Source organism: Tiliqua scincoides, chromosome 4 (genome assembly GCF_035046505.1).
Source record: "Tiliqua scincoides isolate rTilSci1 chromosome 4, rTilSci1.hap2, whole genome shotgun sequence".
In the NCBI taxonomy this organism is placed as follows: Eukaryota; Metazoa; Chordata; class Lepidosauria; order Squamata; family Scincidae; genus Tiliqua; species Tiliqua scincoides.
Genome location: NC_089824.1, coordinates 157,330,422 through 157,358,137, shown reverse-complemented (window position 1 = coordinate 157,358,137; position 27,716 = coordinate 157,330,422). Strand labels below are relative to the sequence as shown.

The 27,716-nt window shown below is 44.2% G+C and overlaps 2 protein-coding genes across 3 annotated transcripts in view; one reads left to right on the top strand and one right to left on the bottom strand.

Annotated features, from left to right (window-relative positions):
* Positions 1 to 3,011: 3,011 nt before the first annotated feature.
* LOC136648500 (calreticulin-like) lies at positions 3,012 to 25,691 on the bottom strand. Its single transcript, XM_066624615.1, has 11 exons — positions 25,648 to 25,691; positions 24,826 to 24,956; positions 17,536 to 17,637; positions 16,151 to 16,219; positions 16,016 to 16,066; positions 13,823 to 13,917; positions 13,029 to 13,238; positions 9,401 to 9,514; positions 6,939 to 7,082; positions 5,310 to 5,402; positions 3,012 to 3,944 (listed from the first exon to the last, which is right to left on the bottom strand). Exons 1-11 carry the CDS (start codon positions 25,689 to 25,691, stop codon positions 3,813 to 3,815), a joined length of 1,185 nt encoding a protein of 394 aa, XP_066480712.1. The 3' UTR covers positions 3,012 to 3,812.
* OSBPL9 (oxysterol binding protein like 9) overlaps positions 25,520 to 27,716 on the top strand; it is a 76,227-nt gene continuing 74,030 nt past the window's right edge. For both annotated transcript variants that reach the window (XM_066623839.1, XM_066623838.1), the window contains exon 1: positions 25,520 to 25,818. In XM_066623839.1, coding sequence (XP_066479936.1) covers positions 25,708 to 25,818 — 111 coding nt within the window. In that variant the 5' untranslated portion in view covers positions 25,520 to 25,707. The remainder of the gene's footprint in view (positions 25,819 to 27,716) is intronic.

The window sequence follows — 27,716 nt, the reverse complement described above, 5'->3', positions numbered from 1 at the left end:
TTGGGATCCTGGGAGTGCCCTGTGACTTATCTGTCAAAGCAATTGGATGGAGTAGCAAAAGGATGGCCACCCTCCATGCGTGCCATTGCTGAAACTGCAGCCCTTGTCCTGGAAGCAGACAAAATAGCCTTTGATCAAGAAATCTTTGTAAAGGTGCCACATGCAGTGACCACGCTCATGGAGTACAAAGGAAATCACTGGCTCACAAATGCCAGAATGACCAGGTATCAAGGACTACTATGTGCAAACCCCAGGATCCATTTAGCCACAGTAAATACCCTGAATCCAGCAACTCTCATGCCTATGGAAAGTCTCCAAGAGCCCCATGACTGCCTTCAGGTGATGGATGAAGTGTTTTCCAGAAGGCCTGACCTGACTGATGTCCCCATCAAGAATCCTGAGGCTGAATTCTTCACAGATGGAAGCAGTTTCATCAAAGATGGAGTTAGGCATGCAGGGTACGCTGTCGTAGATGCTCACTTCACAGTATAAGCAAAAGCCTTCCCTCCAGGCACTTCAACTCAGAAGGCAGAACTCATTGCCCTCACCTGTGTGTTAAGGCTAGGAAAGGAACTGCACATTAACATATACACAGACAGCAAATTTGCTTTTTTGCTTTTGCATGTGCACGGAGTCTTATACAGGGAGAGAGGACTCATTGACTCAGGAGGAAAGGCTATCAAATATGGGCCCCAGGTATTAGACTTATTAGAAGCCGTGTGGGAGCCAAAAAAGGTGGCCGTCATGCACTGCAAAGCCCATCAGAGGAGAAAGCACTTGAAAGCACAGTGGATGCAAATTAGTTCCTACTACTCTCTCAAATTCTACATGAAGATGAAATCTAGGGACATCATTTTTGGTACTCGATTAAGTACACTTTTAATACTTCTAAGAAGTTAAATGGGAATCTTCTACGTGGCAATGAGCATTCACTCCTACATTTTAAATTGGACGAAAATACAATCTATACCAGCTAAGAGACTCCTCAAATTTTGTCTACAAAAGTAGCGTACAGACACTAGGCAGAAAAGAAATTATTGGAGTAGGTTCAGATGTAATTGTAAAACTATAGCTAACCATAGTTTAAAACTGACAGTATAGTTTGAACTGTCAGATATACAACAGGCAACAGTAAACGGGTGTGCTGTTTGTCTGCTTTTGTTTCTTATCTGTTCAGGACTCAGCTTTGTAAGTTCACAAGTTCACTCCCATTGCTATGGTACAACAGCCTCTTGAGGCTGAGTGCTTTCTGTTCCTTTAATGCAGCACCTGTTCTGAGATTGAGCAATGGTCCTAATTAGTTTGTCAATGTCCTGTGAGCTTAACAGCAACAGAAGAGAACAGTAAGCCTCAGCACAAACTGTGGTTTGGAAATCAACTTCAGACCATGGTTTCACACTACATTTGAATCCACCCTTTGTGTATGAGCACCATCTGTGCAACTCAATCAGATGGATTTTCAAAGGCACAGATTAAGAGACTGGCAATGCAATCCTAACCTGCCCTGGAACAGGCAGGCTGGTTGGCCTGTGCTATATCAAGTGCAAGTTATCACATCCCAGTCTGCTAGTGGCAAGCGCCCCAGCTGGCAGGGTATTCAAACACCCATAGACCTTGGTGGGCTCAGGATGGGGTTGCCTTTGTGGTCCCCCTCCTGGGACTGGTCCAGCAGAGTAGGGTCTCAGACTGCCACTGTGGAAGGAGGTTCACATCACTCTGTTCCTCTTCCTCAGTGTTGAAGTAGAGCTTCTAGCTCTCAGGTGGTTTCCCCCTTTTTCCAGCACACCTCTGTCATCACAGGCCCTCTCCCTTTTGAGGAAGCCTGGCTACCCCACCCTGCTCCACCCCTTCCTCCCTGGCAGGATCAGGAGGGTGCGGGGCCTCCAGCCCATTCTCCCATTCCCTTGTAACTCTAGAGCAGTGTTTCTCAAACTGTGGGTCAGGACCCATTAGGTGGGTTGCAAGTCAATTTCAGGTGGGTCCCCATTCATTTCAATATTTTATTTTTAATAAATTAGACTTGATGCTACCATAGTATGTGACTGCACCTGGGGAAATGTTACAGACCTGTACTTTTAACAAGCTACTATGTATATTCTTTTAACAATGATAGCAAATAGTACTGATTCCTGGGCAAGTGTGGGAAGGATTGCAGCCTAGGATTGTTAAAATTTTCCTGCTTGTTGATGTCACTTCTGGTCATGACATCACTTCCAGTGGGTCCTGACAGATTCTCATTCTAAAAAAGTGGGTCTGGTGCTAAATGTGTGAGAATTACTGCTCTAGAGTGTTCCTGCAGCCAGTCTTTCCCTGGGGTCCCCGTCCTGTCTGGGAGCTTGCCAAGTCACCCCCTGGGCCAACCTGCTGTACCCCCTCCCCTCTTGGGCTCATCTGGAGTGGTGGGTTGGGGGTGGGTGGCTGGGCCCAACCCCAACACAAGTTTAATCAATAATAATTAAGAAATAATTCCCCTTACCCTGGGAAGAGCCACAGCAACTCCAATGGGGTTACACAGATCTATGCCACCTAAAGAGGTGGTGCAGATCTAAGCAGCCCAGGACTGCCCAGGAACAGAGATAGGCCCTGCCTCCCACTCCCCGCCCACCCACACACAGGCATGCCTGCCACCTCCCATGGGCCCCAAAACGCCTCCTCCCTGCCACCTCCCATGGGCCCCAAAACGCCTCCTCCCTGCCCCCCCACCAGACCCTGTGCTGACCAAGCTTGGCCAGCGCAGACGGTTGGCCTTCCATGGCTGGCATGCATCCTTGCGCTGGCCCAACTGACTTCAGAGGAGGCGCAAATGTGCTTTACGGCATGTTTGCAAACCTCCCAGGCAGGGGTAAGGGATTTGTGCCGACTAAGTGCTCCTTAGCTGCATGCTCCTAAGCTGCATGTGGCTATGACTCAGTTTAAAAGCAACCTTAGAGATATTCCCAAATGATCTGATATGGCAAAGCTGAAGGAAATCAGTCGACCCTCTGGTATTATAAGATCAAATTTATTCCTGGTTATGAAAAATGTTTGACAAAATGAAATAATTCTCCTTCCCCTGCTGCCATAATTCTTCTGCTCTTGATTTCAGCCTCCTAATGCTGCTTTCAATTAAAAACAGAAAACCTGACAGTATAAAGAGAGGTGTAACTGTGTATTACATACCTAGTTCAATCCTTCGTTTTAGCCAATGGTGACTGTCCATTATGTTAATTGTGCTTGTTTCCCCTGTGGGCTGCTCCTGTTTCTCCTTATTACATGTTCCTAATTGCCTTTTACCGTAAATCTCAAGTAAAAACTCAGATGAAAGATGCACCAGGTGGCTGTTAGGCATTAGGTTAATGTTCTGTATGAACCATTGTTCCTGATACAATTATGGTTGGTGCACATGGTATTTTTGTATCTGTGTGGAACAGATAATGGCTCAGTTCAGACTTACTTTTCCAGTTTCCAACTTTGCTTTGATGGTTAAAAAATGTGTTATGTGTTCCTTAATTTCTTTCCATTGTTTGCTAGTGTTTCTACACTATATTCTATGGTCTGCGTTGGGCAAGCTGCCTGCATTTGTCTAATCTTTATGCCTAGAGTAACTGTTCAGGTCCTCTAGACACCTAAGTATTAAGACACCTAAGTATTACTTACACTATCATTACTAGTCTACTAGCATAAAAATGATTGTCTGGACTTTTTATTGCCACTGTATTTCAGAGTTTCCACAGTAAGTCATTAGAAAATACGAACAATATTTAGAAGTTGAACCATTTCCACCCAAAGTTAACAGCTTTACTGAGTGATAGTAATTATGAAATAGGTTCAGATTAGAGCTCATCTTTAAGGCTGGAATCTTTCACCTTCTTTTCTTTCTTGACCTCCTTTGTCTTTGGTTCTTCCTTTTCATTTATTTTGTTGTACACTACATCTTGCCTCTCTCTTCTCTTCCATTCTCTTTCCTGCGGAGCAGAAGAAATTTTAAAGCATGTTAGTAAGCATGAAAACAATAGCTTTAAACATCAATATACAGGTCCAGCCTTATTATACACGGATTTGACTCAACACAAATAGCCACTGCAAATGAGAAGGAATGTGCTGATCCCTGGAGAAGGGGAAAATGCATCCTTTAAAATCAGTTTTAAAAAACTGAACAGTCCTTTAACAATAGCCTCCTTAATGAGAGAGAGAGAGGGCAGCTGGCTGACATCCATCAGTCCTCCTCTCTCCAGGCAACCCCTCCCTTCCCCCTGAGCACATGAAAGAAAGGTGATCACTTTGCATTGGTGAAGGGAGAGACTGAGTGAAGTGTCTTTCTAAGAGCTTGGAGGAGGACTGATTGATGGATTATCTTCTTAATTAATCTTATCTTACATCACAAAGGTCAGCAAGGCTATTTTTAAATCACAGGAGCAAAGAAACTTTGTTTTTTAAATTGATTTGCTATAGTGCGTTTTTGCCATCCACATGAGTGCTTGGAAAGGAACCCATGCGAATAATGAGGCTCAACCTGTAAATAAATTACAAGTCATAAAAAACACAAAATTTAGTAGTGAAAATGCTCCTTCCATAGCTAGCCTGCTGCTGGGCTAGCACTGGTGGAGCACCAGAGCTCAGTGGTCACGTGGAGAGGTAGGTGGGAGTGTGGGGAGAAGTGGGAGAGGTGGGGGGAGGGTGGGGAGGAGGCTTCCAGGGGGAGGGAGCAGGGCTGGAGGGAGGTTGGACCCACCAGATCTAGAGCCTCCATGTCAGGTTGGCTACCTGACATGGAGGCTCTTCATTCTACGCTGACCTTCAGGTCGACATAGAATCGAGGAGCCCCATTGCAGGGCTACTCGCTTTACCCAGGGGAAGGGGATAAAAGTCCCCTTTTACCTAGGCGGAGGTTATGGCTGCCTGAAGCGTGCTGGATGTGGTGGCAGCCATTTTTGCCACTACTGCAGCCCCATGCATCAGGTAGCTCAGGATTGGGCTGTCAGGCAGAAATTCTGAATTCACTGACAAGTTCCCTTGAGCTAAGTAATATTTCCTGCTGATTTACTTGTTTCTTTAAAGCTAAATTTGTACTTTTACGACTTGTGCAAGTCAACAATTCAAATTTTTGGGTTTCTTTAAGTTTTTATAAATGTCAGTTTAAGTTTTATAATGTAAAAATTTTTTTAATAATGTATAAATACATTATATAATGTTAAATATTGCTTAAATATGTCTTTTTATTTAACAATATACATCACTAGACTCCTGAGAACCAAGAAAATTATACATGTAATAAAATAAAATATAAGCAGTGAATTGTAAATTTAGTGAAATGCAACATAATTACTTACATATGTGGTACCCCACATTTCATTCCCAGCATCTTCAGCATATTTTTCATCATTTGTGATCAGAAAATTATCAAAGATTGTACCAGACCTTCCCTGTTGGAATGAAAAACGTAGAACTGAAAAATCAAAATAACTGTCCATAAAAGGAATAGCTTTTTATTTCAATTCCAGCTGGAATTGCAGGCTGCACTGAAATTGATATGATCAAATTTGGTCTGCAATGCAAGTCTGATATAACATAGGATTTTTATTTATTTTATTAAAATATTTGTATTCCACTTTTACATTCACAACATTTTAACTGGACAAGAGGGGTTGGAACTCAGCCCAAGAAGACAAGGGGGATGTGTTGGACAATGGAACAAAATAAGTTCCTGGAGAAGGACTAGGAGACGAGCAGGGTTGGCCCAAAACATTCTACTGCCTGAGGCAAAGGCTGCGATGATGCCTGCTGCTTTGGGCATTTGCTTCCGCATGGGAAAGGTGGGATATAAATCTTTAGATGAAATAAATAAATACTGTCTCTTTTATCTATCTAGCTATCTCTATCTATGATTCTGATTTTCCAGCTTAGAGTGAAATGGAAGCAGTCTATCCCAACTTCTAAGACAAGGAGATATGCCAAATAAAGGTTGCATCCATGTGAACTAGTATTCTGCTTCACAGAATCAGAAGAGCACAGCAAGTGTTCACAGAACATTTAAAATTATGCATGTTACTTTTTGGCAGAAGCATAGGAAAAGTCCATATTTGCTGAGTTTACTTACAAAGTTTACTTAGAAAGCTATTTCAGAAATGTTTAATAAATTATTTAATAAACTCTAGGCACAAAGCATTCATTTCTTCTGTTAAATTTGCTACTAATATTGCCTTTCCATTCAAAGCAAGAATGTACAAGGTTTTCTTTATTCCATCAATCATTTTTCTCTATCATTTAATCTCAGAGGTCATATTCCTCAATGACTTAGGGCCCAATCCTATTCAATTTTCCAGTGCTGGTGCAGTCATGCCAATGGGTGTGCAATGCATCCTTTGGTGGGGAGGGAGTCACAGAGGCCTCCTCAAGGTAAGGGAACATTTGTTCCTTTACCTCGGGGCTGCATTGCGCCTGCACCAGTGCTGGAAAGCTGGATAGGATTGGGTCCTTACTCCACAATATGGTGGGCCCTTCTCATCCACAAGTTCAGCACCCATGAATTTGACTCAACGTAGGTGTTGAACCCCCATCTGAAAGGCCTCAAGTTTTTTGAGGGCTTTTCCACAGACTTAATTATCCTTGGGAACAGGTATCTGCATGGGGTCTGGGAATGGATTTCCTGTGGGTACTGAGGACCCACCTTTAATGCTGCTTAAAGTAAACAGTTATGGCTCACCATCTAAAGATCTAGAAGCTGTCCATGCCATTGTTTAATGAGAGAGGTTGCAAGCTGAAAATATAATACATACTAACTTCTCAGAATAAATATGCTGCCTAGTACTCCTATACATCTTACCGATTAGTGAATGAGCCAAATTAGAAAGTGGATCTGCTTTAGTTTCAAAGCAGTACAGAATACCAGCAGGTCTTTTTTGTGAGAATCATCTTTTTACTGAAGGAATATATTCTGTAAACTGCATCATATACATTACCTGTAAGATTTCTAAGGCAATGACACTAATGTTGTAATATTTGTAGAGATTAGGATCTGGTTTGTATTCTGGGTTGTCAACTTCTGGCTGGACCCATATGCCATTATAATTGGGGTTTTTAATTATACGAGGTTTCCATATGCCCTAAAAAAACCAAACACATACACATTTTAGGACAAGTTTGAATACTACTTTTCAAACCCAGTTTTATCAAGGTGAGAGTAGTCAGCATAAACCATATACTAATGTACTAATATTTACTAATATGATTTGGTTATTAGTGACACTTTATTTACAGACTTGAGTATATTTGGTAGAATAGCAATCTCTCAACAATTTACATGCACTTAAATCTTGACTTCAAATGAAAGTAAAATGTTTGAAATGCATTGTGGATCATGCTGAATGCTAGTTGTGACTGTGATGACAATGGAGATGAAGATCAGATGAAATTGTTCAATTGGGTCTTGTGGACAAAATTGACAAAGAGGGAGACAGTCTAACAGAGGGCAGAGATTGCTCCAATCAGCAAAAACAGTACAGCAGAAGGCTGTGAGGCAGAATGAGAGAGAAGGAAAAAGGGGGGCCAACAGGCAAAAAATGTAAGTGCAACAAACAAGTAGAGGTGCAAAGATAAAAGAAAAGGAATGATCAAGAACAAAGAACAAAGGGTTCTTCAGTACTGAGAACCTTCAGTACTGAAGGACAGAACCTTGAAAGTGATACAACTTTTGGCAGGAAGCCACTGCATTGGTTTGAGGTGACAGGTGAGAATAGTAATAGAAGAGGTACATAGGCAACATAGGCAACCAGTGGCATAGTTAATGATTGTGTAGCTCAGTATGGAGCTCAAAATGATGCCCTGTAAGTGATGTCACAACTGGAAGAGATGTCACGCCCAGGCTTTTTAAAAAGTGAGAATTGTGGGAAAGCCCACCTCCTCCCCAAGCAGTTTGCCACCTACTTGCTCTGCCACCTCCCCCAGCCAATGAGATATCTCAGGCATCTATCTGCAACCTGGGGTCAAATAAGATTTTGTAGCCACCCCCCTCCATGACAAAATCAAATTTAATTAAGTAAATCAAAAAGTGTGCCCCTTATTGGTTAGAGACACTGTGCTGGGGTGAAGAGGGACGGTTATTCTCCCTCTGCTAAATATAAGAGGAGCATCACTTTAAAAAGTGCCTCTTTACCCAGTTAGAAGGAGTATCTGTATTATGATACATGAAAATGAGAGCTGACTCATATTGACACTTTATTGGTTCCATGCTGTATGATAATAACATCTCATTGGCTCTCAGAACAATCAGTCTCATAGGTCAGTTTTGAGTTACGGAAATTGACTTTTCATTCCATAAGACAGTTGCTTTCTCATTTTCTGGTTAATTGGTCATAACTTTTGATACCTTTCCAATGATATAACATGATGGTATTATTCATGCATACCAAGGTTTTCACAATTTTGGCCACTAGGGTCAAACTCAGCTTGCTGACTCCCTAAAGCTGGTTGCCTGGTACAATTGCTACCCCCTGCACCCCCTTAGCTATGTCACTGCCAAACAGTATAGGGTGGGGAAATAATGTCCTGGAGATGCTAAAAAGAAGGAAGACACAGAATTTGGCACCCACTTGGATAAATGAAAAGTAGAATAATGGGGGGAAAAAACAAAGGGGAATCCAACTGGAGAAGGAAGAGGAGGAAAAGGCAGCAGAAGGTATTAATGACTGGTGTTTCAGGATGGGGAAAATTTAAGCGTGTGTGAAATACCAAGGGGAAGACAGCTAAGCATGGCAAGAAAGTGTAAAAATGAGGGAATATAATAAATAATAAACTTTATTTATATTCCGCCCTTCTCCCCGAAAGGGACCCAGGGCGGCTTACAACATATTAAAAACAGATTAAAAACATAATTTAACTGCAAATAAAAACATATTAAAACAGATACCCATAAAAACAGTAACCAGAATAAAAAGTCAGATAAAAAGAGCAAAATGCAGCAAATCATAGAGGAATGAATTATATCTGGAGGCAAACAGGAGGGATGGGCAGTGGAAAAAAGAACAGTTTATTACTCTGGTCTATGTCTATGTCTAAGAGGAAGGAATACAATCACTATTTTCACGTGAATCTATTGAAATAGAAAGAAAAGAAGGATTTTACCAAAAGAATCTACCATATTTTAACCAGTACTTATGGTTTAGTATTTATGGTAAGGGCCCAGTTCTATCCAACTTTCCACCACTGATGCAGCCATGCCAAAACTGTGTGTGCTGTATCCAGCTTTTGTTTGTTTGTTTGTTTGTTTTTTGGGGGGGGGGGTTAGTCATAAAGGTCTCAAGATAAAGAAACATTTGCTCCCTTACCTTAGGGCTGCATGGTGCTACATTGGAGTTGGAAAGTTGGATAGGATTGGGCCTTAAGTCACCGTATTTATTACTACGTAAGTCTATACCAGTCTTACTCTGAACTGAGGATTTGGAATCAGTGGTGCCGCCCATTCCCCATCCATTTCTTCATCCCAGTCAAATGGTTTTGTAACATTTGGGTCAGGAATTCTTTCTGGCTGATCCCAGTCCTAAAACAATATTTGTCAAGATGATCAATTGAGATTCCTAGCTCAAATATTTATTTTGAGAGAAACAATGAGACAATTACTTGGATCCAAAGGTGCTGCTATGCTGGTGGAAAGCATTTTTACTCCTGCAAGATGGACTTCCTGCTGCAGTTTCCTGCACCACATGCTGTTTCAGAAGGTCCCCCACTTACTCAAGATAAGAGTTATCGATAGCTCAGCATTGTTTATGATACCTGATAGTGGTTCTCTGTGGTCTCATGCAGAGGTCATTCTCAGTTCTTTAACTGGAGATGTTACAGACTGAACTTTATGCATGTAAAGAATGTGTAACTGCCGAGTCAGGGCCTTCTCAGCTCCAGAATTCACCACTATTTGCATACCAAGAATAAATATGCTCTGCAGTTAAGTAGCAGAATCAACTATCCCATTGATATCTGTAAATACTGTACTTCCTTTTCAGAAATGTAACCATTGCTACTATCATTATGAAAGTAGCCACTTCCAAACGTGCTCCACTGTCTTGGGGACTCTAGCTATACCATCACAACCCCGGCAAGGGAATAGCCACTGGCACTGTACTGCCAACATATGGCAGTATGTCAGGTCCTCTCGCTGTCCTCTGAGCCATCAAAGCATGGGGCTGGCTGCTCCTTGCAGGATGAGGGCCTCTCTACTCTGGCCCTTTAACCTATTTAACAGGTGGAGCTGAGGGTGGGGATGAGAGAGAGAGCCTAGGAAGCTGAGGGCCTAGGGCTTTGTAAGACACTCAGGACCAGTGATGAGAGGTCTCTGGACAGGGTACCTGAGAACTGCTCTGTATGTCTGCTCTCTGGGGCAAGAGATTGGGGCAAGCCCATGGAAGAAGCCAGGTGGAGGAAAAAGAAGAGGGGTGAAGCAACCCCCTTTGCACTGCTAAGTTCTGAGGCCTCATTCGGGGATCCTGGTTATGGAGCCTGTTGGAGGAAATTAAAAGTAGTTCCCTCTTTGGGGGGAAGCAGAGTAGCTTAAGCAGCAGACCCCCCCTTTGGGTATCACCCCAGGGAACCTCCCTCACCTGGCTGACTGCTAATCAATACAAAAAGACAAAGAGGCAATGACTTGTTAAAGTTGCAAAAAGAAGTTATTTACTTAACAGTTCCATTGAATGTATGTTTACAGCATCTGATTAGGATCAGAGGTTCAGCTATTACTTAGAGATAGCAAGGCCCAAGAGCTGCCTTGCCCTGCATGCCTTGTGCTCAAGATGGCCTGGGCATCAGAGCCCTGGTGTGTGCCATCTTAACAGGTTGGTGGTCAGAGGACAAGAGGAAGGGCTCAGAGGAGAAGGGAAGGATAAAGGGTAGGGCCACACCGCACAAGGATCACAGAGAGAACAGGTAGAAAGGTCAGAGTCACTGGGTCATAGCTTGACCCCTTCTGGACAGCATCCTGCCCCCTCTGGACAGCAGACGGAGTTGCAACAACTCCAACAGAGCCAGCAACCCCTCCTTTTATCTACCCTTTTTCCCTGGAGCCAAGAAGGGCTCAGAAACCAAGTGCAGTGACTGGAAGTCACGGAAGCAAGCTGGAAGTAAACCAGAAGTTGCTTCTGTGAATCGGAAATGGCTTCTGGTTGCTTCTGTGAGGCACGCTCGGGCTTGTGGAGGGCAATGGAGTAAGTCAGGTGCCCATCACAACCTGGAATCAGATTCCAGGGGCTCCCAGAAAGGCTTTTCAGCAGAGCATTGAGCATGGGGGTGACACCCACCACAGAGAATAAGGTGGTTTGTGGCAGGCAAAAGTTTGGGGAACCACTGACTTAACATCTTCCATCCTCTACACCAGTGGTTCCCAACCTTTAGGAGATCATGAACCACTGAGACAAAAATTGGAATTGTCATGGGCCACACGCAACCCCTCCCACACACACAAAACATGCATTTAAATTTGTAATACAGGCGGCCCTCATTGACCATTCATGGAACCCTCATGGATAAGGAAAACCTGCAGTTTTCACCCTTCCTCCATCCCGAACGCTACTGGAGTTGAGCTCCATTTGGCCTGGAGGCTCTTCTGAAGCTTGCTGAGGCTGCAGGCGGATGCACACAGCCTTTGCAGGCTTCAGATGAGCCTCTGCAGATGAGAGCAACACAGTTCCCTTCACCTCTGGAGGTTCCAGGTTGGTCCTCACCACAGGTTTGGGAAACCGCAGATGAAGAAATCTGCAGGTACTAAATCTGCGGATAACACGGGTTGCCTGTAATTAGAAAAGATTTATTAGAGAATTATTATTAATAGAGAAGATTTGTGGTTTGCTGCTTTTGCTGCCAGCAAAAGCAGACCACCCTCTTTGGTGGTCAATAGGGGATTGCTTACTCAGAGATATACCGGAAGTGATCAAATGGGATTTTTTTTTTTCTGAGACTTCATGGAACACTTCTCAGGGTCTTTCGCTCTACACCAGGGGTGCTCAAACTTTCAACTTTAGGGATGCTGGACCTTTAACAAGTGTATAGAAGAGAGAATTGCAGCAGGTGCAACTTGTCATCCCACAGATTGAAAGTTTGAGCACCCCTGCTCTACACCAAACTCAAACTTCTCAGGAGTAAAACTCCTGAGGTAAGTTTGAGTGGGAATGGGCAAAAAAGGAGCAACACGATTCCCAGGATTGCACTGCTGTGGGGGCAGGTGGATTTTTCTTTAACCTCACTTACCTGCTGTTGGGAAGTGCAGGGAGCCCCGCAGAGTGCTCTGCAGGGCTCCCCCTAACTTGTAAAAAGTGAAAGTTGCAATTGTGACCGACTTCTGGTTTTGCAATCACAACCCATCAGTGGGTTGCAATAACTATTTTCACATTTTAAAAGCTGCAGGGAGCCCTGCAGAGTGCTCCGTGGGGTTACCTGCACCTCCTGGTCCCCGGCAGCAGGTAAGTGATGTTAAAGAAAACCCTCCCTGCCCCTGTGGCGGCATGATCCTGCGAATTGCATTCCTGCGTTTCCCCTTCCCTTAAGGGGGCAGAGGCTGCGGTCCTCAGGCTGGGGTGTCACACGCCCCAGTTTGAGAACCACTACTCTACACCAATAGAGGCAGTCAATACATTTAGGCTGAAACCACTAGCAAAAGTCAATACATTTAGGCTGAAACCCAGAAACACCTAGAAGTCTCAGTGAACACAGTGGGACTTCTGAGTAGAAATGCATAGGATTGTGCTATTTAAATGGAAAAAACATACCTTTTTAAACAGTACTCCAATTTGTAAAATGAGAATCAGGGGTCAATTACCATGAGCCTTAATGAAATAAAAAATGTAAAATATGTCATGAAGTAAAAGCACTATTTAACTTATTAACCAGTTTCTGCCCAGACCACAGGTGTAGACATTTGTTGTGTATATGTAAAGTGGGCTGAAATGGTTTAAAATAGTTACAATAAAAGGAATCATGTAAACCAAATGTGTTTTGAGCTAACTCTATAATAAGGTATTTAGTTGTAATGCCCTCATTGTAAAATCATGATATCCAGGGTGAAATCTTACATCTGGTTTCTTGTCCATAGGATCTTCAATAGTTTCTCTTTCATCCCAGTAGTCTGGTTTTGGCATATTAGGATCAATAATCTTCCTCGGAGGTAAGAAATCCCAGTCATCTTCTAGATGGCCAGCTTCTGCCACATAATTATCAATCTTCACTTCATAAGTAAGATCAGGGCGGAGTATCAGAGTGTAAAGATGGGTGAAGTCATCAGTCTCAAGAAAAGAAAAAAATGAACATTACTACATAGCAATAGAGACTTATTTCCAGTGTTTCAAATATTGCTCCACTGTTCCAGTATTCTAGCCAGCTTTTCCTGCTAACGCTGCACAACAGAGGATAAGTTAAAGGAAAAGTGAGTCTACAGATGGTTTGATTCTAATACACCCCTGGGGAAACAACGTAAAGACCCAGGAAGCTGATGACATTATGCTTTACTTACTGTTGGGGGGGGGGGGCTGCCATGTCTCTTGCTGTGCTAGGGAACTTACAGGTATATAAACTGAGGGGTCTTAAAAACTGAACGAATTCAACTAAGGAACTTCCAAGATAGAAGCATGCCTGGCCATATACCCACAGGTTGTGTTAGCACCCATTCCCAGCATCCCCCATCTTATTCAAACCAGCCTGTCAGCTTTTCAAGGTAAAATACTGAAATATAGTGTACTGTAGAAGTACTGTAAATACTGCTTTTATATTTTACAACATAAAATGTATGGTCAGAACAGGAATTCATTCAGAGAAGTGATCATGTAGGCAGGGCACAAAGTATCAGATACTAAGCAAACACAGATTGTACCTCACATTTGATGTCCTTTTTTATCAAATAGTAGTCATCTTTATAATTTAAGATAACCTGCACAATCTTTTTGTCTTCTCCACATATATCTGGCCCTAGAAGAAAAACAAAATGTTCTAAATATCCAAATAATTGTGGTCAATGTCCCACCTGCACAAATAAAAGTGACCTAGTTTGATGGCAAGCAGTTTAAATGCAGATTTAATGTAGACATTTTCTTTTAATATCACTTTCACTTTACACTTTTGTCATCCACAACCCATTTTATGTATAAAAACATTTTTATCCTTTCCAAAGCTCAAGGCAACATATCAAATTTAATTTTAAAACAATAGCAACACATTACAATCAATACTGTATATCAGTTTATACTTCCAATGTTTCTAGACAGTGCGAAATGAAGCAGTTTCAATTAATGTTCAGTGGTTTTTATTTCAATAAAAACTTTTTCCATGTGATTTCGAAATCCTTCTCTGCAGCTGTGGTCAGATTCTGGAACTTCTACCCTAAAGACATATGCCTTATTCTACCCTTGCCAATTTTCTCTGGTTAGTGAAAATAATTCTGTTGTAGCAGCAAACTTTTAATCTGTTAAATTTTTACTTTTATGTCACTTTTATGCCTAAAATGACATATAGTGTCATTTATAAAGATGACATATAAATGTCTAAAATAAATAATATAATTACTATTAGCCATGATAAAGTCAACTGTACTGTCCATGCTAGAATACCGAATGCTGGGGATATACAAAAGAGGCGGGGGGGGGGGCTGTTGCCTTCATGTCTTTGCAGGATTCCCACTGCTGGAAGCAGGATGCTAACATAGATGTATCCTCAAGTTTGATCCATCAGGGCTCTTCCCATGTTTTTATAAAATAGACCAGTGGTTCCCAAACATTTAGGGAGATTTACTCCCTAAATAAGTCTTTGCGGGGGAGGGGTGATGGCAGCAATGAGAACCCCAGGATTATGTCTCTAAGAAGGGTGCTTTTACTTATTGTGGGCTTGGGCAAGGCAGCAGGCGGTGCAGGGAGTGCCACACAGCCCTCAAGGCTTGGAATACTGAGAAACAGTGCACGCAAATCACCTCCCGGTTGCAACATGAAACCGGAAGTAGTTTGCATGCACTGTTCTCAACATTCCAAGCCTCAGGGAGCCCTGCAGAGGGCTGCGTGGGGCTCCCTGAACATCCTGCTGCTTGTCCAAGCCCACAAGAAATAAAAGCACTCCCCCTTGCCCCCCTTAGCAAAGTGAACCTGGGGATCACATCACTGCCTCCCCCTGCCACTTAAAGGGATGGGGAAGCTTTCCACGAACTGGTGGGTTGTGACCCACCAGTTTGAGAACCATTGAAATAGATAGTATTGTGAGCTCATCTGATAAATTTTACAAATAAGGGGGAGCAAAGAATGATTCTTTTCAATATAAAACACAAGGTAGCCCTAAGAAATATGAAAAAATTCTGCATTTCTCATAGTACAAACAATGAAACAAACCATGTTGAAATATCTCTGTTCTTTCAAAAGCTATAGTCAAAAAACCAACAAGAGTGGGACGATGGTGTATCACCATATCCACTTCCTGGGGCATTGCCTCGCTCACTGCATAGGAGGAAGTCCATCATGGGGGTGACACGCTGGCTTCCCATACCGGGTGAAGCAAACCCTAGTGATGCCACTGGTTATATCAATTGGTACCAGGGGTGCCCAACCCCCAGCCCTGGGGCCACTTGCAGCCCTCAAGGACTCCCAATGCGGCCCTCAGGGAGCCCCCAGTCTCTAATAAACCTCTGGCCCTCCAGAGACTTGCTGGAGCCCACACTGGCCAGATGCAACTGATCTCAGCGTGAGGGCGACTGAACTGTGGGATGAGGCCTCTCTCCACTGCCTGCTGTTTCACATCTGTGATGCAGTAGCGGCAGCAAAGAAAAGGCCAGGCTTGCTTTGTGCAAGTCCTTTTATGGGCCTTGAGCTATTGCAAGACCTTCATTCATTCATATAAGTTCATCTTTAATATATTCATTTATGTAAACTTATGTAAATTTATTCAAATTTTAAATGTAAATTAATTATTTTCTTATGCCCCCGACACAGTGTCAGAGAGATGATGTGGCCCTCCTGCCAAAAACTTTGGACACCCCTGTACTAAGCCAACTGTATTGACTAAAAACAAACATCTTAAGAAAACTTACCAAACATAATGTAGTATTTGGAATCTTCATTCAAAACCTCTTGATTCAGGTCTGCAGGAAAAAGTTTAACATAGGCACCTCCACAATCAACATGTTGGTCGTATTTTACTGTGTACTGAATCACGAGTGTCTGACCTTCATTGTTGAAAGGCCGAAACCTTGCTGACACTGCATAAAACTTTGTATCTTGGGATGTCTGCAAGCCTGTGTAGAGGGAAAATAAATACCTAAGGGCACAATCCTAACCAGCTTTCCAGCACTGGCATAGCTGTGCCAGTGGGGCATGTGCTGCATCCTGCACTTGGGGGACAATCATAGAGGCCTCCTCAAGATAGGGCAATGTTTGTTCCCTTACCTCGGAGTTGCATTGCCCTTATGTCAGTGCTGGAAAGTTGGTTAGGATTGCAGCCTAAATAAAGGTTCTCTTAAAATGATTTACCAAACCCATGTGGAGGTATTGCTCTCATGAGGTATGTGACTTCATCAATGAAACCAAGAGGACAATTGGGCACTATGTAGATTATGATTATTGTAATTACAGCTATCACACCTTTAGTTAGGCATTTTCCTAAAGAAAACAGGTACCACTAATGAACAGTAACTCATAAGTTTCCAACTTATTTACAGCCCAATCCTGAGCTGCCCAGGGCATGGGACTGCAGCAGTGCCGAAAATGTCTGCAGCCTCATCCAGCACGCTCCAGGGAGCCGCTGCAGCGGATATTGTATGAATCCGTAGCCAGTGCAGCCACTGGAGCAGTGGCATAACAGAATCAAACTGCTGACCTCCAGTGACCGCACGAGCTGCTGCATTCTGTACTAGCTGTAACTTTTGAACTGTCTTCACGGGCAACCCCACATAGAGTACATTACAATAATCTGATCTTGATGTCACCATGGCATGGACCTCCGTGTCCAGATCTGACTGAGACAGGTATGACAGCAGCAGCAGCTGGTGCACCAGCTGAATCTGAGCAAAGGCACTCTTCGCCATAGCAGGAGCAGATGCGCACACTTGGGCAGGAGCAGATGCGAGTCCAAGATACCCCCAGCTGTGAACCTGCTCTTTCAGGGAGAGTGCGACCTCATTCAGAGCAGGGCGATAGTCCAGCACTCACATTGTGGATTCCTGAACCAAGAGGACCCTCTGTCTTGTTGAGATATAATCTCAGCTTGTTCACCCTCATCCAGATCCCAACTGCCTCCAGGAGGCACTCCAGGACAGGGACAGCCACCCTGGAATCCAGTGGAGAGATAGAGTTGACTGTCATCAGCATACTAATAGCACCCAACTCCAAATTCCTAGATGACCTCTCCCAGAGGTTTCAAGTAGATATTAAATAACATGGGGGACAGTATAACCCTGTAGTATCCCGCACCCCAAGGGCCAAGGTGCTGAACAGAAGTCCCCCAGTACCACCATCTGGGATCTGTTGGTCAAGAAGGAGCAAAACAGTGCCCCTAATCCCCAACTCGGCCAGCTGTCCCAGGACACCAAACTAAATGAATTCAATACTTCACCTTTATCTTTTTCTCTATCTCCATAAAATCTTCCTGCTGATATTCGAAATTTCCCATAATCGGTTCTGTGTTTAGACTGAACCCATCGTTTCTGCCATTCATCTAGAAAATGAGAAAGAATGGAGTTGTGAAGTTTACCATAAGACAGTAAAAAGTATTCTTACAGATTGTGAACTATAACTATAACATGCAAATGAATTCCTGACTGCAATATGTATGGACTTTGGAGATTCTGCCTTTCAGCAGGCATATAACAAGTAGAGATTAATAAGATACAGCTTACTTAGGGCACAATCCTAACCAACTTTCCAGAACCAGGGTAAGGGCAATGCAGCTCAAAGGAAACAAACCCTTACCTTGAGGAGGCCTCTGTGACTGCCACCCAATTGCAGGATGCAGCACATGCCCCATAGGTACAGCTGTGTCAGTGCTGGAAAGTTGTTTAGTTTGGGCCTTAATTAACTGGCAACCCAGAATTGAATTGGGTATGGGTATATTGAATACCCATACAACAGCAACTAGAAAATTTCTTCTTCATCATACTATTTGTATATCTTGAACGCAACATACAAATTTTATAGAACTACAACTTGACAGCAATTTTTTTCTTTGAGAAAATACAAATACAATACCCTGTATTTAGCTCCATCTGGAATTTAAAACAACTGCTCATGGATCCCAAGGGGCCATTAGAGCATGTTGAATCATGTTTGGTGATTTGTCTGCTGGATAACATGTTTATGCCACTGAACATGAGACTGAACATTCAACCAAAGTTATTCAATTAGCTCTCAACCCATTTTATGAGGGAATCTCAATGTGAGAAATAACAATTCATGATACGGACAATTTGTCAGAATAAGCTCTTAGGAAGAGCAAATCTACTCCAGGAAGAGGCATAAGGGAAGAGGGAGAGGACAGTTTCATTAACCTGTACTGATCTTCCCGTGGGATACAAACAAGAGACTGGAAAAAAGGAAGGACAGGGATGGAGAAAGATGGAATATTCCCTCTCTAGTATTTCTCTCTCTTTTCTTACAAAACCACGCTCAAAATTTTCAAAAACAAAAAAGTAAAGTCAACCCAAACCAAAATTCTAACATCACATTATTAACACACACTGATTTTTACCTTCATATAAAGTCACATTATCAATAAAACTGCACTCTGTATAATAATGGTTAAGAACAAATGCACATGAAGGAAAGAGACTGAAATTAGGAGATAGCATAGATTTCCAGTTGTCTCTTCCTTTCCCCCTCCCCCTTTATCAAAATATCTGCCTCGTCTGAGTATGTTTCAGGGCATACAGGATATCACAATTTCCATTCTGAAAACATCTTTGGTTAGGCTGTTTCTCATATTTATATAGATAAGAATATTAATTCCAGACACTTTTTTTTTTACACATGAACAGTTAGCATCCCAGATGCATCAGATGCTAATATCTCATGTCCACCCAAATACCCTCTCCTTCATTCATGCACCACTAAACATTCTTGTAATAGGAGTGCCTCTGCATATCAGTTCTCCTAACCTTAAAAAAAGGCTAGTATCCAATCTTCTCTAATTTCTTTTCTTAATTATGATTTTTATAATGATAACAAATACCCTTGTAAGTCACAGAAGTGATAAGGCCATTCACACAGTCATATTTCATTGCAGTTGACAATCATATGTTCATCTACTTTATTTTTAAACTGAAAGGGGAAATCATACAAGCATATGATTCTTAGAAGGACAGACACTATATACACACTGAAGAAAACTTAGAAGCCAACACTTCTTTCTGGAACAGAGAAAAAACAAATATCACTTACCCTCATCATCAAACTCTTCCCTAAAATACTCCTTTACTATTGTATGGTGTGGCGTCTCTAACTTGGTTGAAGAACTAGCTCCATTGCCAGTTACTTTCCCGTATACTAGCCCTATCAAAAAAACCTCCAAGCAAACCAACTTCATTACTGATATTATAATAATTTAGAGAAGGTGGTAGGAGGTTTCTTTAAATTGCAATGACACAAGAACTTCAGTATTTAATCTTCTGAAATCTGAACCACAGCCACTACAATCACCACTCTGATACGCATGCAGAGCCGAAACATCATTCCCATTGGCTAAAATCCATGAATAATTATGCTATAGGGACCAATCAAGAGGGACAACACAATTGAGTTGGCACAGAAACTTCCTAACATGTCTCAAAGGAAATTGATTTTTGAAATTGATTTTGAAGACATAGGTGTCCTGATCTAATTCATCCAGTAAGGGATGAATCCCAGTAAGCTCTGTTGACTATAATGGGACTTACTTCTGAGTAAACATGCATAGGCTTGGGTTCTCACTCCCAAGTCAAAAAGGGGAGGAAAAAGAGCAACTACTCAGTTTGGGCTGGGAGCCAAGTCCATACATGTCTACTCAGAAGCCAGTCCCATTATAGTCAGTGGGGCTTGCTCCCAGGAAAGTGTGGATAGGATTCCAGCCCTAGAGCCCAATCCTCTACCTGTCTACTCAGAAGCCAGTCCCATTATAGTCAGTGGGGCTTGCTCCCAGGAAAGTGTGGATAGGATCAGTGGCATAGCTAGTGAGGGGCAGGGGGCGGTCCACCCGGGTACCACCCTTGGGGGGGGGTGTAACACCACAAATGCCCCAACACCGCTAACATCACGAAGGTTAGGAGTAACCCTGTCATGCTATATATCATTGGATGCGGAATGTCCAGTAGAATGCAATGCAAAAAGCCGGATTGAAATATCTCAATTCCATCAAAAGTTATGGCCAAAATACTGGAAACAAAAAAATGCATTGAACCCTATGGAAAATGAAACTGAGCCATAATGCGCGTTTACTCACAAGTAGGCAAACCTGCCATAGTTTATCAGAAAGGGTACGCTGAGAGGAATCCAACACTAGAATGGTTCCTATCCAATGAAAGCAGCCCCCAAAAAACACTCAAGAAGGAAGTCCCTCCCTCCAAGCTGGCGAATGTATTGAGCCCTATGGAAAGCGAAAGTAAGCCTCTTACTTCATTATTAATACTTAATTCTTGCAGGCATTTTTTCAGTAGTTGCTAGGGATGCAAGGACCTCATCGATAAACACCTGTATCAAAAGATCTTCTCAAACAGATTCTTTTGGCACAAAACCTGGGAGCAGGGCTCTGTAGAACATACCAAATGTAAGGAATATCTTCCCTGGTACATGGAAGGTCCTGAAGTGAAACTTCATGAGTTACTTCTGGAACCCTTGAATCCTTGGTAGCTTATCCAAGTTCTTGAAATGCAAGTTGGGATTTGTGGTCAGTTTCTATGTGAAATATTATTTGCAGCAGAAAGTCAGTGAAATGCCAGCAAGCCCATGATCTTGCCAGACCCACTTTTTTCTATCTGAGCATATCATTCTTCTGTAGGAAGAGAGTGCCTATGATGCATCAGGAGTCTACCAGCACAATGGAGATTGTCCCCACAGAAGGACTGTTTCAATCCTATACAATGATGTATTTTCTGAAACCAATATGACCTTGGGTTATGCAAGGCCAGAATGGAGATGACTTTTCCACTGGTTGCCACTCTAGACCAGAGGTTCTGGGAGAGCCTTTGAAATCTCTTCATCCAGAGTGACCAGCATTCAGGGTGCTGGAAATCAAATTCTGCTGGGCGTTTGGAACTGGCAAGGGGTTAGGCTGGCCATCAGCCCAATCCTGAGCTGCCCAGAGTTTGGGGCTGAGGCGTCGACAAAAAGGGCTGTTGCTGCATCCTGCGCACTATGGGCTTATCTCTCAGCTGCTCAGCAGTCTGTGCGAACGCTGAGCAGCCAAGCTAATGTTACAGAACTGTACTTTTAAAAAGCTACTATGTACGTATATTCTTTTAACAATGATAGTAAATTGGACTTATGCCTGGGTAAATGTGGGTAGGATTGCAGCTTAGGATTGTTAAACATTTTCCTGCTTGATGAAGTCACTTCCGGTCATGACATCACTTCTGGTGAGTCCTGACAGATTCTCATTCTAAAAAGTGGGTCCTGGTACTAAATGTGTGAGAACCACTGGTGGGCCTGGCCATGGGGCAGACAGGGCAAAAGCCCCAGGCGCTGAGGCCAGGCAGCCTGGAGAAGGGCGCTGAAGCTGAAGTTTCCCCCCCCACGTGTCACTTTAAAGACAATGCAGCCATCAGCAGCTTCTGCAAGACTTTTTTCAAGCCTCAGTGTGTGGGGAGGGCGGGCTGCTTCCCTCCGCCCCCTGAGCTCACTGCCTCCCCCCCCCAGCCACTGCCCTGCCCTGCCCTCCTGTCCCATCTCTCCATGTTTTCTTTTCCTTTTTAATTTTGCAGGCTCTGCTGGCTCAGGTCCCTGTTTCTTTCCTTCCCCAATTCTCCAGTCGACTCAGCCAATCAGCATCCAGCGGCTCCTGGTTTTTTTCTTTGGAATGGCTCAGGGCACTTCACTGGCTGATCCTCTCCAATCATGAGCCACCCTCCTCCTGTGGCCTCCCCCCACCCATTCATTCTCTATTCCCTTCATGCTGGCTGCCTGCCTGCCCCTGACTCTAGCCAGGTCTACTCAGAAGTAAGTCCTATTTTGTTCATTGGGGCTTACTCTTGGGAAAGTGTGGGTAGGATTGCAGCCATTGCTGGCACCAACTGGAGGGTAGCTTAAAAGAAAACCATCCGGTTGCAAGTACTTCTTTGCTCAACTACAATGGGGGGGGGGGCAGAGAATTGAATTATTTAGCTTTTTCAAAAAAAAACCACCAACTTATATATATATAAATTTTCTTGTTTGAGTAGTGAGTAGTACACCACCTGCTGGCCATTAATATAGACCATGAGCATTTATAATTTGGGGAGGAGGGAGGCAGAAATGGATTATTTAGCTAATTATTTTCTTGTTTGAGAAAATGAGCAGTGGCAAGGTCTTGCAGCCACCCCTCCCTGCCAATATTTCTCTACGCAGCGTGTGATTAGTCTGTGGAACTCCTTGCCACAGGAAGTAGTGATGGCATCTTGCCTGGATGCCTTTAAGAGGGGATTGGGCAAAATTCCTGGAGGAAAAGTTCATTACTGGTTACAAGTCATAGTAGGTATATGCAAGCTATGTTTGAGAGGCAGGCTGCCTCTGATTGCCAGATGCAGGGGAGGGCACCAGGCCGCAGGTTGTGTCTGTTGTCTTGTGTGCTCCCTGGGCATGTGGTGGGCCACTGTGAGATAGAGGAAGCTGGACTAGGTGGTTCTTTGGCCTGATCCAGGTCTTGGGGCTCTTCTTATGTTCTTAATAATAGAAGCCACTAAACATTCATATTCTGCTGAGAGGCAGGGAATTAGATGTCTATTATTACACTGTTATTCTGTGCTACTGTTAATAATAATTAACATATATGCAGTATAAAATGAAGACTTGAACTTAATGAGTACTGCTGCTAATCAGGGCCTAGGAGAGGGGGATAAAGGGGGAAATTTGTACCTGAGCCCAGGGTCAGAAAGAGGGGCCAGGAACCAAAGGAGGGGGCCCAGAGAGTTCTTGGGATATTATGTTTTCCAATCTCACCCAAATTCACTGCCTGCACATGATGCTGGGAGCACAACCACAGGCATGAAGTAGCAACTGCTGATACAAGCCATGCACAATGGGCCCAGGAATGCATCCATGACCCTCCCTAACAGAATCAAATCTGGTAGGAAACTGACCTGCTACAGTAGCTTTTTGGTTTGTGGAGCCCATAACCATGAAGGAGTGTATAGGACAGTGCTATTCAATGCTGCACTTAACCAAGCCTCCTGCAGCCTCCCTGGGGTGCGGGGAGCCCGGCGCGATTGCTGGCAGGGCTCCCCGCAGCAGGGAAAGTGGATGCCGGGCAATCGCGCCCCGCCCCCGCTAAAGTGGAAGTGGAGCGGGATCGCTCCGCATCCACTTTCCCTGCTCCACTTCCCACTCCCACTTTCCTGCTCCACTTCCACTTTAGCGCGGGCGGGCGCAATTGCTCCGCAACCACTTTCCCTGCTGCGAGGAGCCCTGCCAGCAGTCACGCCAGGCTCCCCGCACCCCAGGGAGGCTGCAGGAGGGGCTTGGGTAAGTGAACCCAAGCCCCTGCAGCCCCCCAAGCGGCACGATCCTGGGGATCGCGCTGCTGCCTTCCCCCACCCCCTATGTTGCTCTCAGTGTGTTCAGCAGGGTTCTTCCTTATGCTCTCAAGCAGTCCAGTGCTGTAAATCGAGCCTTCTGTGCAACATTAATATGCTGCTGTGCTGTTTGTCTGATGTGGTGCTGTCTATCTTAGGCAGCTGTGTGTCAGTAGGCTTTTTAAAATCATAGTTTTGCAAATAATAAATTCAATTAATTAAATTAAATTGGGCGCCAAAATTTTAGTTTGCCCCGGGTGACAGATGGCCTAGGTACACCACTGGTGAGAACCAATGCTCTAGATGCTTTAAAACTAAAGGTAGTGGTGCCAATGTCCACTGTTACATGCCAAAAAGCTCTGCAAGCCAATTACATAAACCAGTGGTTCTCAAACCTTTAGCACCAGGAACCACTTTTTAGAATGAGAATCTGTCAGGATCCATCAGAAGTGATATCATAAGTGGAAGTGACATCAACAAGCAGGAATATTTTTAATGATCCTAGGCTGCAATCCTACCCACACTTACCCAGGAGTAAGTCCCATTGACTATCATTGTTAAAAAATACACATAGTAGCCTGTTGAAAGTACAGATGTGTAACATTTCCCCAAATGCAGTCACATAACATGGTAGCATCAAGTCTAATGTATTAAAAATAATATTGAAATGAATGGGGACCCACCTGAAATTGGCTCGTGACCCACCTAGTGGGTTCTGACCCACAGTCTGAGAAACACTGACATAAACAATTGCTATAGTTCAGTAAATAAGGCTGCAAAAACTGCTCAAAGGCACTAAATACTGCATAGAAGAGAACAGCCACTAATTTTCTCACAATGTAGCTCAGGCTTTAATCTTATACATGATTACCTGGAAGTAGACCCACAGGGACTTTATTCTAATCTAGGGTACACATGCATAGAATTGCACTGTTAGCTTTGCTATTCTGTATCACACTTCATAGTCACATTTCACCTTGACTGCATTCTATACATATACACATACTTGGGAGTAAATCCTATTCAATGAGAACTGCTTTCAAGTACATCTGTATATAGATCCTTTGGTCTGTGCCTTCTAGCTAAAAGATATTAATATCAGAACCACAAGAAAAGCAGGGTGTAGAATTACATTGATTCTGCCAGATCTTCTGATAAAAAGCTGAACTTGCCTTGAGCTGAGCTCTGCTTCTTTCCTTGGAACAAAGTCTGATTCCAGGATGAGGCAAACCTACAATCTCTGTTCCGCTCTGTACACTCAAGGACTGTGTAGAAGAAAGTGCAGCTTTCCCTGCAGGAAAAGCTGCACTAGGAAAAACTTCCAGGGATGGGCACTTGTGAGTTGCAGGCTTGACTTGAGAAAATATGCATTTTCTAAGACTCCGAACTCAAGTCACACACATCCTTGACTTGGACCCTGACTCGTGACTCTGATTGTAAAAGAGTCACGACTTGTGAAACGCAAGCCATGAAGACTGGTCATTTTGGGCCTGGGACTTGACCCTAAGGCTACAATCCCATCCACACTTTCCTGGGAGGAAGTCCCATTGACTATCATGGGACTTACTTCTGAGTAGACATGTATAGGATTTTGGTCTCTCCCAAGTCAAAAAGGTTAAGGAAGAAGATGTGTTTGAGCCAGGAGCCCAGTCCATGCGCATCTACTCAGAAGTCAGTCCCATGCTAGTCAGTGGGGCTTCCTCCCAGGAAAGTGTGGACAGGATGGCAGCTTGCCTCTTCCCCCCCCGCGTTTTAGTGTCCACGAGCGCAGCTGAAGGGGCTCAGCCCCCAAGGCCCTCCCCAGCAGCCTCCCAGTCGCGCCCCGCCCTCCCACTCTCCTCCCTCCTGCTAATCCCGCGAGTTGTTTTCGTGCTGAGGCGGCACCGCCTCCTGGTCTCGCGCTGCCTCAGCCGGCCTCGCCCGTTGACGAGGCTCGCGCATTCTTTCGCTCCCTTCCCCCCCCCCCGCTGTCAGACGAGCCCCCCGCCACACACCCCGCACGCGCGGCCGGCGCTCGCTCCAGGGGGCTGCTCGGCATCGTTCCGGCTCCCAAGATGGCGTCCATCATGGAGGGCCCGCTGAGTAAATGGACCAACGTGATGAAGGGCTGGCAGTACCGCTGGTTCGTGCTCGACTACAACGCGGGGTTGCTCTCCTACTACACGGTCAGTCGGGAAGGGCTGTTGGGGGGGAGGGCAACGGTCTGTCAGGCTGCCCACTTGCCGGGGCAGGGGGTGGGGGTTTATGAGAGGGGGAGTGTCGTGGTCGCGGAGGAGCCAATAGGGATGGGGGAGACTTCCGTGGTAGCCAATAGGGAGGCGGATTTGGGTGATCGATGGGCGTGGGGCGAGCACTGTTTAACTTGAGCCAAGGAAGGCTGGGGGGAGGGGGCCCACAGGCTTGGTTTTGAGGGTCCTGTTGACTGTTGATCGCTTCAGTGTGTGGGGGGGTCCCTCCTGGGTTTGGAACTGAGTCCTGGTGCCTTCACTTGAGGGAACATGTGGGGGAGGAAGTGGGTTTTCCCCCTCATTGAAGTTGGCCACATGGCGGTGCCTTTGGGGTGCATTTGAGGGTGGAGGCATGTCCTTGGCATAGCCTCATAGGGGCTCTTGTTTGGGATAGGGCAGGTTATAGCATCAGTTAAGAACATGACTTTTGTCAGCTGGTGACTACATCTACTATGGCCCAAGGGCCCAGTCCTATCTAACTTCCCAGTGCCCAAGCAGTGGCAGTGCTGCCCTCAGGAAAGGTCTATGTTTGCCCCTCCCCCCACAGCATGTGGCATATGCCCCCTGAGCATGGCTGCACAAGCACTGGAACCTTGGATAGGGTTTGGCCCCAAGTCAGTGTTTCTCAACCTGTAGTACGGGTACCACCAGTGGTACTTGAGGTGGTACTCACAGGGTGCCTGCTGCCCAGCAGCGAGACCAAAGGAGGAGGTCAGAGGCTCGGTGGGCAGAGCTCCAAAGCATACTTTTCTGCGCTCAAAAAAGCCCTGCCACCCACCCTGAGCCTCTTACTGGTTGTCACATTGCATCTGGCCTTCCAACCCAGAAGTCATAACTGGCGATGATTGCATTTCCAGTTACTTCTGGTGGTACCATGTGAAGTGGTACAGCAGGGGACAAACCTGGAGAAACCCTGGCCTAAGTTGATAGCAGACTCCACTGATCTCAGTAGGAGTTGTTTCTGAATAAACAAGTGTTGCACTGGTCTGTTCAGTTCCTTCTCCTGTCTCTCAGGGTGTTGACATTTTGACAAATGACGGTATAATAAAGTGCAGGGTATTAGGAACTTAGAACCAACTATGTAGGTGGCACATCACATAGATAAAACCTTAAGACTTGTTTGGCAGAATCAAATACAAGTAATGTTAAAAACACAATCTCTGTATATGGGCTATTGTTTGGATTGAGGTTCCCTGTCCCATGAGGCTTACAATCAGAGATGCCAGGGGAAGGAAGAACATGTAATTATTTGATGAATGTGCATTTAAGCTTAGTAACAGTATCCTCCTATAGCACTAGGGGTTGGGCCAATGCCTTCAGGGGAAAGGTGGCTTTTGAGGAGGACTTTGAAGCAGGGAAGATAACATGAGATGGAATGGGGAGCCAGCAAATGAAACTTAGATAGTGAGAGGTTGCCATAATGCTGTAAGGAAGCAGGGTTTGGGCTAATCTTGTTAGCGTAGTATTCAGTTAAGCTGTTGACTGTTATTGCTAGCAGAAAGATTTTCAGGATAGTACTTTCTGTGAAAGAGAACCTACATGGATTATGTATGTATGTAGAGTTTATACCCCACACCTTCCACAAAAGTTAATTGGCATAACAATTGCTTTAAAACTTTTTACCAAGAGAACAGTAAATAGCCATTCAATAAGAAGAGCTAAATAAAACACCAGACACAGACTAAAATACAATAGCAGCAACAGGAGAAGTCTAATTCAGTTGATAAGAGCCCTTGGAAAACTATTTGCCTACAGCAGAAAAGACACAAAAGGAGGCAAGAGGCAAGCCCCCCTGAAAAGAACTCTTTACAAAAGGGATGCTGCAATCAGTGTAT

Excerpts from the sequence above, each read along its gene's own strand:
- LOC136648500 (XM_066624615.1), bottom strand. The coding sequence starts at position 25,691 with ATGCCGAGCAGCCCCCTGGAGCGAGCGCCGGCCGCGCGTGCGGG. Across the intron at positions 16,220-17,535 it reads AGATAGAGAAAAAGATAAAG|GCTTGCAGACATCCCAAGAT; the intron begins GTGAAGTATTGA and ends CCCTCTACACAG. Across the intron at positions 7,083-9,400 it reads TTCCAAATCCTCAGTTCAGA|GGCATATGGAAACCTCGTAT; the intron begins GTAAGACTGGTA and ends TGGTTTTTTTAG.